General features: G+C 34.7%; 2 protein-coding genes across 2 annotated transcripts; both read left to right on the top strand.

The window, feature by feature from the left end:
* Positions 1-7,539: 7,539 nt before the first annotated feature.
* Positions 7,540-9,805, top strand: LOC120577486 (L10-interacting MYB domain-containing protein-like). Its single transcript, XM_039829041.1, has 2 exons — positions 7,540-9,347; positions 9,431-9,805. The coding sequence occupies exons 1-2, from the start codon at positions 8,985-8,987 to the stop codon at positions 9,803-9,805; spliced, it is 738 nt and encodes a 245-aa protein (XP_039684975.1). The 5' UTR covers positions 7,540-8,984.
* On the top strand, positions 9,787-12,332 carry LOC112417061 (uncharacterized). Its single transcript, XM_039828619.1, has 2 exons — positions 9,787-11,752; positions 11,825-12,332. Exons 1-2 carry the CDS (start codon positions 11,023-11,025, stop codon positions 11,908-11,910), a joined length of 816 nt encoding a protein of 271 aa, XP_039684553.1. The 5' UTR covers positions 9,787-11,022; the 3' UTR covers positions 11,911-12,332.
* Positions 12,333-14,096: the final 1,764 nt, after the last annotated feature.

The raw sequence follows: 14,096 nt of genomic DNA on the forward strand, positions 1-14,096 counted from the left end.
AGCTGATTTCTGTTCTACCTCGTTGGAATTTCAAGAGTCACATGCTTAATTAAAATGTCACAAAGTTGTTGGGTGGGAAATTAGAATGGACACATCAAGCATGGTTTCCTTATAGCATATCCAATCCAATGGTTTCCTTAGGGATCAATGGACGTAACTTAAGTAACTCCCTTTGGGTAGATTTTTCATTGTTACATATCACATTTATACAACAACAAAAAATACTTTTACTCCACTTCGCCCTCCAAAGTCATGCTTTGGGGATCGTAGACCATCCTATCTTACTCAAACCACTTCACCCTTAAACAAGACTCGTGTTTTGGGGGCTGTTGACCGTTATTTCTTATTCAAATCATTTCACTCTTAAAAATGAATCGTGCTTGGGGTTGTGGACTGTCATATCATGATAGACCCCAAAAATACATTCATCTTAGGATAAGGACAAAAATCGAGGATAAGGGCGCCAATAGAGAAACGTGTGGGCACCCTATCCCTTAACCCAAGCGTAATAAATTAAGTCGAGATTCTCGGGTGAGTTACACAGATAGGGATAAGGCATACGCGACTAAAGGGGGTCTAACAACACTATAAATATGACTCTTGGGATCATTTAGAAGGCATAACCTAACTAGATATGGAAAACCAAAGAGCTTTAACCTAATCGTAGGCTAGGTACTCATATTGTACTCACTACAAGTACATTTGGCGCCCACTGCGGGGCCTCGATAAAACTAACCTAGACCAGACTCATCAAACCTAAACTCACATGCTATCTCAAACACCGTTACAACGATGCAACTTGAGCTGGAGCAGCTACAATAATAAAACGAAGCCCTACATGCTTCCTTAACCACAATTCAACAAAAAAAACAAGATCACAACAACGGTGAGGACCATCTGGAGGGAAAGAACGAACCATATCCCAAACCGCTTTCAGTTGAGATTTGGAACGCCCTTGTTCAATATAACTTCAACCCACCATTATTATCCCTTTTCGATGGAAGAATCGATCTCGTGGAGCACATTACAAGGTTTAACACTCAGATGGAAATCATTGGAGCCACAATGTCGCTCAAGTGCAAGCTACTGTCCGGAACACTTAAGGAAGCCGTCTTGCATTGGTACATGAACTTACCCCCGAGTTGCCATCGTAGCGTACCATGACATGTCATGAAATTTGATCCACCATTTCTCTTCCAGGAAACATCGCAAGGTTTCTACCACTGGCTTTTTCAATGTCCGTTAGGGACGAAGCGAATCACTACAAGAATATCTCGTCCAATTCAACAATGCCACAATGAAAGTAGTCAACCCAAACCAGGAGATATTCGTTGGAGCGTAACAGAATGGCATGAAGGCGGGCTAATTTAATGTATCCCCCGCCCAAAAATTTGCGGACTAAATGGATGAGATCACGTCCAGGGAGGAATGCTATATCAAAGGCGAGGAAAGAAATAACAAGGGATGAAAAAAAAATATGAGACACATATTTGTCATTGATACATAAAATAACATGGGACAAATATTTGTTACTAATAAATATAAAAAAAATCTGGGACACATACTTATCACTAATACATTAAGTATAATGATAAATATTTGTCACTCATATATACCAAGACATGAGATCAATATTTGTCACTAAATAAATAAAAAATATAAAATAGGACAAATATTTGTTTGTTGGTTCATCTATACTATATATATAAAAAAATATATATTTTTAGATTGGCTTTTTCTCTTTACAAAATTACTCTCAACTTTCAATACAAATTGTTGGGTTTGTAGACATGTGTTGGCTACATTTTGTTAAAACAATAGTTCTAGCAAGATGTCTTAACATGTTGGTACGACATCATAACGTGCCTTGTGTAACAACCCGATTTTTAGCTAGATTTATTTTAATTACTTTTATTATGTGTTTTATGTGCTTGTGTGTGATTATTCTTCATTGGGTGCATTTTCATGGGTTTCCGTGTTGGAAGTGTATTTTAGTCATTTTGGACTTAGGAGTATTTTGGTCATTTTGTGAGAACATGTAAAATTATAGGTTTTGGTGAGAATTACTTTTAGTGATTAGTGAGAACTGTTGTTTTACTAAGTTACTAGAGTAAAGTTGAGATTTTACCGTTTAGTGATCGTTGGTGACATTTTACCGTTATTAGTTAATTACCTTTTTGAGTGTAGAAACATTTTGGTTTGAATAGAAAATAGGTTAAGTCCATTAGATTTTGGGTTAGGCCCATTAGAGGGTTATACCACAAAACAATTATCTTAGAGGAAAACCTCATTCATTTCATAAGATATTTTCTAGAGAGAGGTAGAGAGAGAAAGTGGGAGAAGAGAAGAACAAGGGTTAGAGAGAAGAGGAGCTTGAAGAATTCAAAGGTTTGAAGAATCATAGGAGCAAAAGTGAAGCTTGAGTTAATAATTGGTGATAATTAAGGTAAGGGGGTTAGTTTTCATCATAATTATTTTAGTTAATTTTTTTTCTCTTGTTCTATGCATAATTGATTGTGGGAATAAGTGATTATCATGAACCCAATCTTTGAAATTCGTGCTTATGTTGTAGAGATATGTTTGAATATGTTAATTTGATGTTAAATGAATTGTTGATGATGAAATTGCAAGTTCATGATGTATGAAAATAGGTAGTTTGTAAATTATGCTCAATTGGTGAATTATGCATGGTTGTTGATGAATTGTGATATGTTTCATGATCAATGGTTGTTGTTGTTGTTTAGTCATATGGTTGATGATAATTCATGGCTTGGGTATGCATGATTCATAATTTGTTGTTGTGAAATAAATTGTTGTTGTTGGTTTGGTGAAAATGGGTACTTATGAGTTTTGCTCAAATTGTTGGATTTGGATATTGTGTTGTTGAATTATGGTTGAATTCATGTTCAATTGAAGTTTTTGAATTAGATATGTTGTTGTTGTGGATTTGTACCATGGATATTCCATTTTGTGAAGTTGTGGTTTGAATTGGTGAAGTTGAGTTAAGTGTTCATGTGAAGGACCAAAATGAACTTTTGATATATATGGTTGTTGACTGAAATTTTGTTGTTTTGGATGAATTGAACCTAGAAGAATTTCTGTTTTCATGTTGTGGTTGTGTTAGTTGAGTCGTTTGGGAGAAAACGGGTTTTTCGTGTGAAATGTCGATGTTTAAGCGTTTTCGCCAATAAGTGTTTATGTGAGGTTTTGGAAAATGATTTTTTGGGATGGTTGAAACATGGAACTTTTGTAGATTATGTTAGAGTCAAGTGTCAGGAGCGTGTAGGCGAAAACGGCATCAAAATCCGATTAACGGTTTGAATTTTACGCGCAAAATGGTGAAAAACGCACTTTTGAAAAGCTGATTTTTGGAACTGATACTGTCAAAATCGTGCCGCGATTTTTGAAGCGGTGCCGCGATTTTGATGGCAGAATGTCAATGGTTCTGGACACAAACAACGTGCCGCGATTTCTAAAAACGTGACGCGATTTTTGTGAACTAGATCCTTCATATTTCACTATGTTTCACCCCTTTTCGCTCTGAACTGGATTTTGGTGTAAACATGAAAGTTTTAGATAATTACGTTAGCTTCCTAATGGCTTTGGTTTGACTTCCAAATGATTTTTAGAACTTGAGTTATGATCAAATTACTACACATGGGTCATGTGGATTTTTGTGAAAACTTATCATAACTTTTTCTATGAGCCGTAGAACTTTTCCAAACTTGATATTGAGTTTAATGAAGTACTTAGAGTGAATAATTGAGTATGCATTTATGTATTTGGGAATTTGAATGTGTTGATGGTTTAAGAAATATTTTGGGTGAAATTGAATCGGTGAAAACGGGTTTTGAGCTAAAATGTCGTTTTAAGTGATCACGTGAAATAAGCTATGTTTTGGCAATTGAACTTGAGATGTTAGAGTTGAAAATGATGTGTTATTATGCCGTTTTGATTCATATTTTTGCTGGAACATATTTTACATGGTCAAAACTTGGATTTTCTAAATGGTTGGAAACTTGAGTTTGTGTCGTTTCGGTTTTTCGGAAATTGTCGGAACTTGGAATTTTGTGAAATTGGGTTTTTCGTACGAATTTAAGATTGTTCTTGGATTAATGTCTAATGGTCCGGAGGCGACTTAAGCTCATGACTATATGATTGATTAAGGTTGTTTGAGAACTTCCAACTTGTCTATGTTGTTTTGTCTTGGGATTTATCTATGTTGGCCGTTTGCCACTTGATACGGTTTTTGGTCGGAAATGTTTCTTGAGCCAATTGTCTTATGAATTGTGGAGGCTATTCTTGTATGACGAAGTGAAGTTGTATGATTGAATGATTATATGGGATATGATGCTTATCATGAGATGTGTATGCTATCTTACTTAGGATGTAAGAAATGCTTAAATTGGTGAAACTATATGTGATAGTTGATGTGGAATAACATTGTTGATTATTGATGATGATGTTGATGTGATGATGATGAATGCTATGATTTAATTGTGTGTGGACATGTTTTCTTGATAATGCAAATGATGTGGAGATGAACAATATAATTGAGTGTTGTCCTATATATTGTGGAGAAAATTGTGATTGTTGTCGCATTATCGAGTCTTGTTACATGTCCATGCATCATAGTCGTGTTGAGATTGTAGTTGTAAAAGGGTTGAACTCTTTTACTTCGGAGATTATGTAAGACGGGTGTGAAATCTTACATACGATGTTTTTGTTGCATCGGAGGTGACGACCTTGAGGTGAGTTGGCACCACATGCATATATGTGTCAATAGGTGCATATCATGACATGAGTCTTATTGATAAATGTGGTTGGTGATTGTTCATGAAATGTGATTAATGATTGTTCATGATAAATGTGGTTGGTGATTGTTCATGAAATATGATTGATGATTGTTCATGATAAATGTGATTAATGATTGTTCATGAAATATGATTGAGGATTGTTCATGATACATTAGATTGGTAATTTATTGATGTGAGATATTGGGGATATGATGTAAGTATATGTATGAGAATATTATTATTGATCAAGTGCATGATGTTGAAATTGAGATATTCATGTTAACTGTTATTTGAATTATGATGATGTAATACTTACCCCAGTGGATCTGTGATGGACCGCCTACCTGTCTATATGGATGGGTAGACGTTGTGCAGAATTAGTTGCTTGGTGAGTTCTTGTGCTTGGTGGATATCGGGAGCTTTCTTCGATATTGGTGTTTAGTGTCTAGGTTGGCTCTGATCTAGGCGTCGGTTGTCGGTCTAGATCATCTTTTATTTGGATTATTTGTTTATGATTGGAGATTACCCGTGGTGTTGGGGTTTTGAGATTCATCTATGTTGATGTAATAATTGATTCATGACATGTATATTTGGAGTACTCTGGTTTATATTCCGCTGCGACTATTGAGATTTTATATGCATGCATGTTTGAATCTTTTGGTTTGAATTTTGAATGATGACGTAGCATCTATTTCTTGAATAAATGTATTATTCGCATGTTTAATTGCTTTAATAGAAATAGGAGTGTTACACCTTGTTCCGCTTAATTGGATATTTAATTTAAACGTGAAGATTTCCTGAATATTCTCTGAAGATTTAATTCACACAAAGAGTTGACCAAGAAGCGTGTTTCTAGAAGTAGAGATAGACAGTTTATACTTAGCTTAATCCTTAAGAATATTGTTGCAACAGTTAAGGAAACATCTGATTTGCTTCTGAATATTTTGTGCTGAAATCTTGCGATTCAGCTGATGATTAGCCGGTTTTGTGCATCAAGTTCATTTTGTATCAGGCTAAATAAAGGAAGACTCAAGACTTAATTTCTCATTGAAGCCGTCATTTTCAAAAGAGTCATTTAGGGTTTTGATCTGTTCTTTGTTATCTGTGAGCCACTATTGTATCACGTTGATGCATTGAGCTGAACTTTGTAGTTGAGTTGTAATTCTTTGAAATAACTCAAAGCTTGTAAGCACGAGTTGATTCTTAGGATTAGGAGAGTGTCTCCATCTTGTTATTATTAAAAGGACTATCACTGGATTTGTGATTAAGAGGAAGTGGGCGGTCTCATATCTAAGACTAGGGAGAATCTTAGGTAGAAATTGCACGGGTAGTGATTAAGTGAGAAGCTAGTAGACTAAGGGCTTTTATGTATATTTTGAATTGATACTACTTAATGAATTTCTTTCCTTGCTTGGTTGCCCCCAGATGTAGGTGAAGTTGCACCGAACTGGGTCAACAAACAACTTGTGTCTTTTTATTTCTTGTCCATTTCTATTGTTTAATTAATATAGTTATAACAAAGTCTTGACATTGTTCTTGACATCACACTTGTCGTGACATCGTGTTTAACATCTTTATTGAGCGTCAAAATTTCAATTGGCCTTACAACGACTCTTCATTCACCCACTTCTATAAATAGGAGGCTCCTCGCAGCCTCTAAGGTAGAATGTCTCACACTCTCAAACCCCCATTATGAACTCTACTGATTTGAGTGTCGGAGTGTATGCAGGTACACCCCCCCCCCCCCCCCCCCCCCTATTTGGTCCAACGCTCACTGGAAATATAACCAACCACCAGGAACCACCACATTCAATACAGCGCCAACAACCACCTTCTGATTAGGTACAAATCAAAAGCTTTGTAGTTCAGATCCAAACGATACTTTCCGATATGAGTAAAAGCAGTTTCTGCATCACAACGTTTCAGGAAAACAACTCTGGCGCCATTACTCTTCGCTCAGTCTTTGATTCAATTAAGGAACCAAAGCAGCATAAAAGCTTGTTGAGAATAGTTGTTGAAGGAACATAATCTTTGTTTCTAAGTTTTAGAGTTAGAGCACTATGCGTAGGGATGGCAATTGGACCCATGCCCAATGGATACCCGCATAAAATATCCACAATGGGTAGGGTAAAACCCCCGCTATCATGGGTCTGGGGACGTGTCCGGGTAATACCCACAAATTTAAATGGGTATGGGCAATGGTAAGGGTACTATACTGCCCTGCCCCGCAACCCCGCATATACATATTTATTTAATATTATAAGTAATTTTATTTTTTTTAGCGAATAATTAAATAATTTATTTAGCTAAGCCTAAACTAAAACCTAAACCAAAAAACTGCTTAATACAATAACAACTTCATCCTGCTGATGTACAATTTTTTAGAGATATTTTGGATGTTTTTAATTTGACTAAATAATACAATTTGTATTATTTTATGAGTTAATTTTAAAAGATTTAGACCATAGTTTTTTTTCAATTGTGATGTTTTTATTGTCTTTTCATAGTTAAAGTGCGGGTAATGGGCGCGGGTATGGGCACCTAGATACCCATAGGGTATGAGGAAGGGCACTAAAGTTGTTGCCCACGAAGGTACGGGCACGGGTACGGGTAATTTTTACAAATGCAGGTATGGAGATGAGCATTATAGTACCCTACCCATTGGGTACCCATTACCATCCCTAAGTATGCGAAAGCTCCATAGGTAATGTTAACATAGAAGCAATTCCAACGGCTTCTATTAAGTACGTGTTTGGTTACACGGTCAAAAACGGAAAACGCGCTTCCATCTGTTCAAAAGCACTTTGAGGATGTTTGGCTCTCCATAATCCTTCTGCCGCCGCCTAGCTTTTGACAACTAGAATCGATTTTGAAAGAAGCTGCTATTCCTAGCTTCTACAAATCGATTTCCTACACCTTAGGTTTGCTTTCTCTCAATTTCTCTTTTTTGCCCTTACCTTCACCGCCATAAATCCATGTTGATCTGAATTTTTCAAATTTTTTTTGAAACATTGAAGGCAAAGCTGTTTTTTCACCTGTATAATAACTCTATGCTTATCTAAATTTACTAATCTCTTGTCAAACATTGAACTCTAATTCCTTAATGGAAATATGATCCACTTTGTATTAAGGGCGGCCTCCACATTTTCATTAATTCTTCACAACTTGTAGAAATCAGTCACCAACCTCATAGTTTCATTAACTATGTAGTTACTCTCTGTTCATACAAACTTCTATATATAGGTTGGCTCATTTATCACTCTTTCATTCTTAAACAAGCAAATAGCCAAATAGTTACAGTGTTTGGTACTCAAGGGTAAGCTCAAACACTCATCTTCTGTCTATTAATTCAATTTTGATAACATTGCATTTGATGTGTTTGATAAAATGCCTAAATAAAAAACAATTTATTTCTTTTGTTTTCCTTGACCTTAGTATGATTGTTTATTTTATTTTTTGCCTGAAATATTAATGATATTGATGGAGTTTGAAAATAGCTTCTATGTTTTTCATCAAATGATACTAATCAATATTATTTGCATTGTATGAGTACTTTAGATTGAGTTATTTTCTATACCATTTATCACTATAGTTTCAACTTTGTTGACAGAAGGAATGTTCTTCATTTTTTTTCTATCTTTTGTCAACTCTAGAAAATAAAGGAAGAGCTATCTATGGTGTTCATATGTGGTTTTATAATTTATTTTTACCAAATTTTCTCTTAAACACATGTATTATATCTGAAGTTACAAGTTTCAAAGGATAATATCTAAAGAATTTATCAACCTTGATGAAGACCTTGAATAGTTTAGGACCATGGATCTTGAAATAGTTGCAAGAAGAGAAAGCTTTCAAGCACAAATGCCACTTATTCATGTCTGTTATTTAATATTTACTTTTGACAAGGTTTTAGATGTGTGTGTTTTTTTAGTAGAGAATATGTCTTTATTTTATTGGTGTTTTGGTTCAGTTTTGCTACTATTTTGGTTATGTTTTTCTATATGTTGATATAAACAACCTCAATAAGCTCTTCAAATGATAATGATAATAAAGTCTCTCTTTGTTTGCTTCTTTGTTTTACTTGAACTCATAGTGATTTTTGTTTACCAATTTCACCTCATTAGATAAGTGGTTATTCGAATATAGGTTTGATTCAAATAGATTAATATTTAACCTTGTTTACATAAAATGGTGAATACCAAGAAAAATGTTGTGCGTTTCTCCTCACCTAATGATGGGGGGCAGAAAACAAAAGCTAATTGGGATTATAAGTCAACTGAAAACTTTGTGAAAGCATGTTTGGAGCAAGTTTCCAAGAGAGAACGTGTTGGTACGAGCTTTACAAAAAAAGGGTGGAACAATATTAAGGCCCAATTTCATAATTTAACCGGACTGAAGTATGAGAAGGCTCAATTAAAGAATAGGTATGACAGTCTGAGAAAGGATTGGAGAGCATGGTATAACTTATTTGGGAGAGAAACTGGATTAGGGTGGGATCCGGTGAACAACACTGTTGTAGCACCTGATGAGTGGTGGGAGACCAAACAGCTGGTATGTAATAGAGAAAATTGTTATTTCGTAAGCCTTAGATATATATACCCGTGTTTCTTATATGATGAATTATGAAAATGTAGGAAAACCCTCCTTATGAAAAATTTAGGAACAAGGGGCTTCCATTCTCCAATGAGTTAACTACACTTTTTAAGGATGTAGTGGCTAATGGAGAGTACACTTGGGCACCATCATGTGGGGTATTGGCATGTGTGTTTGAAAATGATGATAATGATGTAGTGGCTGTAGAAGGATCTGGCGATAGCGAGGATGCAAGTGTTGGAGCAACAACTGAATTTGCAAATATTAGACTGAATTCTTCACAAAAAACCGATGGTCAAAAGAGTGGTGAGAAGAGGAAAAGAGTTGTTAGAGTAGACAAGCCAAGTAAGAAAAAAGCAAGTGCATCATCAAAGATAGCTCCGGGTAATAGCAGAGACATGTCGTTCTCGCAATGATGCTCCGGGTAATGCATCTATTGGTGAAGTGATGGCTAAGCTTCACACCATGGATGAAATCTCAAATGATCTTTATTTGCATGCGCAGTGTTGCAACTTGCTGATGTTTAAGCCTGCAAGGGAGATTTTTATTTCCCTACGAGGTTCAGAGGAGAAAAGGTTGGATTGGCTTAAGCATACAATTGATAACCCATTGCCATTCATGACTATGTAATTTGGAACCTGTGTGACTAGGATGTAATGGGAATTAAGCTAGGAAGTACTATGAATTAAGAAGTAATCTACGAAGTACTAGTAACTATGAAGTACTCTTATGTTTAATCTTTAATGTTGTAATGTTCTGTTGTCTTTAAATTAAGAAGTAATCTAGGAAGTACCGGTAACTTTGAAGTATTGTTATGTTTTTCCTTTCAATTAGGAAGTAATCTAAGAAGTGGTAGTAACTATGAAGTACTCTTATGAAGTACCAGTAACTTATGTAATATTTCTATCCCTTAATGAAGACTTATGTTGTGTGATAATTATGCTTGTATTTTTGGTTCACTTATGTTGTTTTTTTGCTTCAGTTTTAACTGCTATTTTGGTTCTGATTTGCTGGTTTTCTTGTTCAGTTTTTACCACCCTTTTAGATTGTGTGAAAATATTATCCTGATCATAGTTATTTGCAATGTTGTTATGATTTCTGCACTATATTCTGCACATGATTTCTACACTATATTTGTTTTAGATTGCAGTTAACTTGTGGGTTGCACTTGGTAGTTTGCTGCAAAATGCACAGATATACACAATAAAGAAAACTAACATATGGGTTGCACTAGGTAGTTTTCTGCAAAATGCAATACATAAGATTTACTTTGCTGGTAAACTTATTTACATTGCTAGTACCTTCTGAATGTACACAATAAAGACACATATGTCAAATAAGATGCAAAAACAATGCAGACAAGTATATATATGTAATCCGAGTAAAAATACAGTATATGGCTGACATGTAATTAATTTCTTCTACAAAGCTAATGCACTATATTTGTCTATAATTCAAATGCCATGATTTCTGATTGTTCTGATTATTGTTATGTTTCTTATGATTTCTTATGTTTAATATCATGTTTTAGATTGTGTGACATTCAAGATAGCTCCTGATATAATAAATTAATTTTTTTTTTGTTTTTCTTACTAATTGTTTACCTTTGACAGTAGCCAAATCTCATTGCAAAATGGACTATTGTGATGAAGAATCAAATGAAGACGATGATTTTTTTGAACAAGCTTCTTTAGTGGCTGCACTAATGGGTGAGTATGCTACGAAACATTTATGTAAAGAGCCATGTAGAACTAGTGAGCTAATAGGGCATGCATGGGTGAAAGAAGTATTGCAAGGAAATCCCACTCGTTGTTATAAGATGTTTCGAATGGAAAAATATATTTTTCATAAACTTTGCACTAAATTAGTTGATCATGGTTTAAATCCCACTAATCACATAGGGGTAGAAGAGATGGTTGCAATGTTCTTACTTGTTGTTGGACATGGAGTGGGTAATAGAATGATTCAAGAAAGGTTCCAACACTCAGGAGAAACTGTGAGTAGACGTTTTCATGATGTGTTAGTTGCTTGCTTGAGTTTGTCCATCGAATATATAAAGCCTCAAGATCCTTTGTTCCGTGATAGTCATGCAAAAATTCAAAGTGATCCACAGTATTGGCCATTTTTTAAGAATGCCATAGGAGCAATCGATGGTACGCATATTCCCTGTGTGGTTAGTGCCAATGACCAAACTAGATTTATTGGACAAAAGGGATATCCGACACAAAATGTAATGGCTGTATGTGATTGGAACATGTGCTTTACTTTTGTTTTAGCTGGATGGGAAGGTACTGCCCATGATGCTCGTGTTTTTGACCATGCTCTCACAAATGCAAATCTAAATTTTCCACATCCTCCTCCAGGTATTAATATTATCTTTTACAACTTATTTATTAGTATTATTCTTTACAATTTATAATTTAATTTGTTTTTAGGTATGTATTATTTGGTGGATGCCGGTTATCCAACACCGATGGGATATCTTGGTCCATACAAATGTGAACGTTTATCACCTCCCTGATTTTCGGCGTTCTCATGGGTTTGAAAATAACAACGAGGTATTCAATTATTATCACTCAAGTTTAAGGTGCACAATAGAAAGAACTTTTGGTGTATGGAAGAATAGATTTGCAATTCTACGACGCATGCCTAAATTCACAATTAAGACACAAGTTGAAGTCGTTGTTGCAACAATGGCTATACATAACTTTATTAGAAGGAATGCTGATATGGACGTCGATTTCAATCGGTATGAGGATGAAGACATAACCCTTGATCATGATGATTATCGTAGACCAGTTAATTTGGATTTATCTCAAAATTTAAATATAGCTTCCTCATCTGAGATGAATCATGTTCGAAACTCGGTTCGAGATCAAATTATAGAGTTCAACAAAAATCATTAGTATTGTAGTAATGTTTAATTTTAAAGACCATCAGAGATGAGATAACATGATGCACTGAGAAGGCATATGACTATCTTGCAAAGAAACACCCTCTCTGCAACTCATCAACCAAACACTTAGTTATGCTAGGGAGATGGAGAGGATTGTCTCAAAAGAAATGGATGCAATGGATTTTGTGTTTTCCAAGATTGCTAATATTGTCTAATGAAATTGTTTAATTCTGATTCAATGTGGAACTGTGAAATGATTCTATCTCTTTATTATGTTCATCTAGGTGCTGTATTGTTCCATAGTGTACCCTTTTCTTTCTTTTTTACAGTGCTCAAAATCATTATATACTTGTGTTGACTATTATATCGTAAGAATTTGACAAATTGATGAATTTCAAATCCATTGGAAGGTTCATATTCAAAAAAAAAAATTATATATATTCCCTACATGCATTTTTATTTGAATATTGTGTGATTAACAATTATATTAATCTAGTAATTTTATTGTCAGTTAATCAAAAATAAATAAAGGATGAAAAATCAAATAAATGTAAAATTTATATATACACATATACAAACACACACAGACACACTCACATTTTAAAGCCCATTTAGGTCTTTTATACATCTAAAAGCAATTCTGACTCAAAACATCCAAACAAAATTTTTCATACAAATCACTTTTGTTTTGAAGGTATCCAAACATAAATCACTTTACATTCAACTCACTTTTAACCAAAATCAATTTTTTCCACCGCACAACCAAACACACGCTAAGAGAGACGTGCTTTATAATACCACATGTATTCCATTTATACAGAACAATTATTAATAATGAGACTTGAATGTTTTTTTTATTTTTATTTTTATTAATTACAGATGTATTACCACATGTATTCCTTTTATACAATTTTAATAACGATCCTTCAATTTTTAATTTTAATGCCCCTGTTATTTTTTTTGGTAGATAGACGAAATGACAAAGCCATTATAAACTCACACACATAAGTGGAGGTACCGGGGTTCGAACCCCGGTCATGGCATCCGGCCTAACAATTTCGGCATTTTGCCAGTTGAGCTATGACTTCTGGATTTTAATGCCCCTGTTATATCTCACATACAAATGTCATTCTCATCTGGTATATATTTTTCGGAAGTAAGTCATAAATACGTTAAGGGTTAGAACACTAATAGAAAAACGCTAATAGAGAGGGTACAAATCCGTCATTAAACCACTTAAATTCTATCACAAACCAATTCAATGACGGATTTCGTGACTGTTATCGCGATTTTCGGGTGTCAAGTCATTAATTAGGCTTGAACCTTTCAATCTTTGATATTCTCTATTTTTTCTTGGGAAGGGCAAAATTGAGAAAAAACCCTTAGAGTCTAAGTTCGGGGGTCATTTTCGCTACGGGAAGGTGTTAGGCACCCGGAACGATTATGGTATTCCATAAGAACCGTTCTCCTAAGTTTATTCTTACGCTTTATTTTTATTGCCTACTTATTAAAAAAGAAGTTTTATTTGAGTGAAGAATGGGGGAGAGAAGATGGTTGAGATTTTATTTTACTTGGCTTGGAGGAGTTTTAACTCATTGCCTACGTACCCTTTTAAGGGATCAAAACCAAACGTAGTTCGTTCTCGAAATTTGTTTTTGTTTTTGTTGGTTGATTTTAAGTTTGAAAAAGGAATTTTGAAGAATGGAGATGAGAGGCCTCAAGGGCATGAGATTTGGAAAATGTGAGGTGGAATTAGCTATTTTGCAAAATAAAGTCTAAGTATGATTAAAATTCATTAAGATTTTTACTTA

The sequence above is a fragment of the Medicago truncatula genome, chromosome 8, assembly GCF_003473485.1.
Source record: "Medicago truncatula cultivar Jemalong A17 chromosome 8, MtrunA17r5.0-ANR, whole genome shotgun sequence".
Taxonomy (NCBI): domain Eukaryota; kingdom Viridiplantae; phylum Streptophyta; class Magnoliopsida; order Fabales; family Fabaceae; genus Medicago; species Medicago truncatula.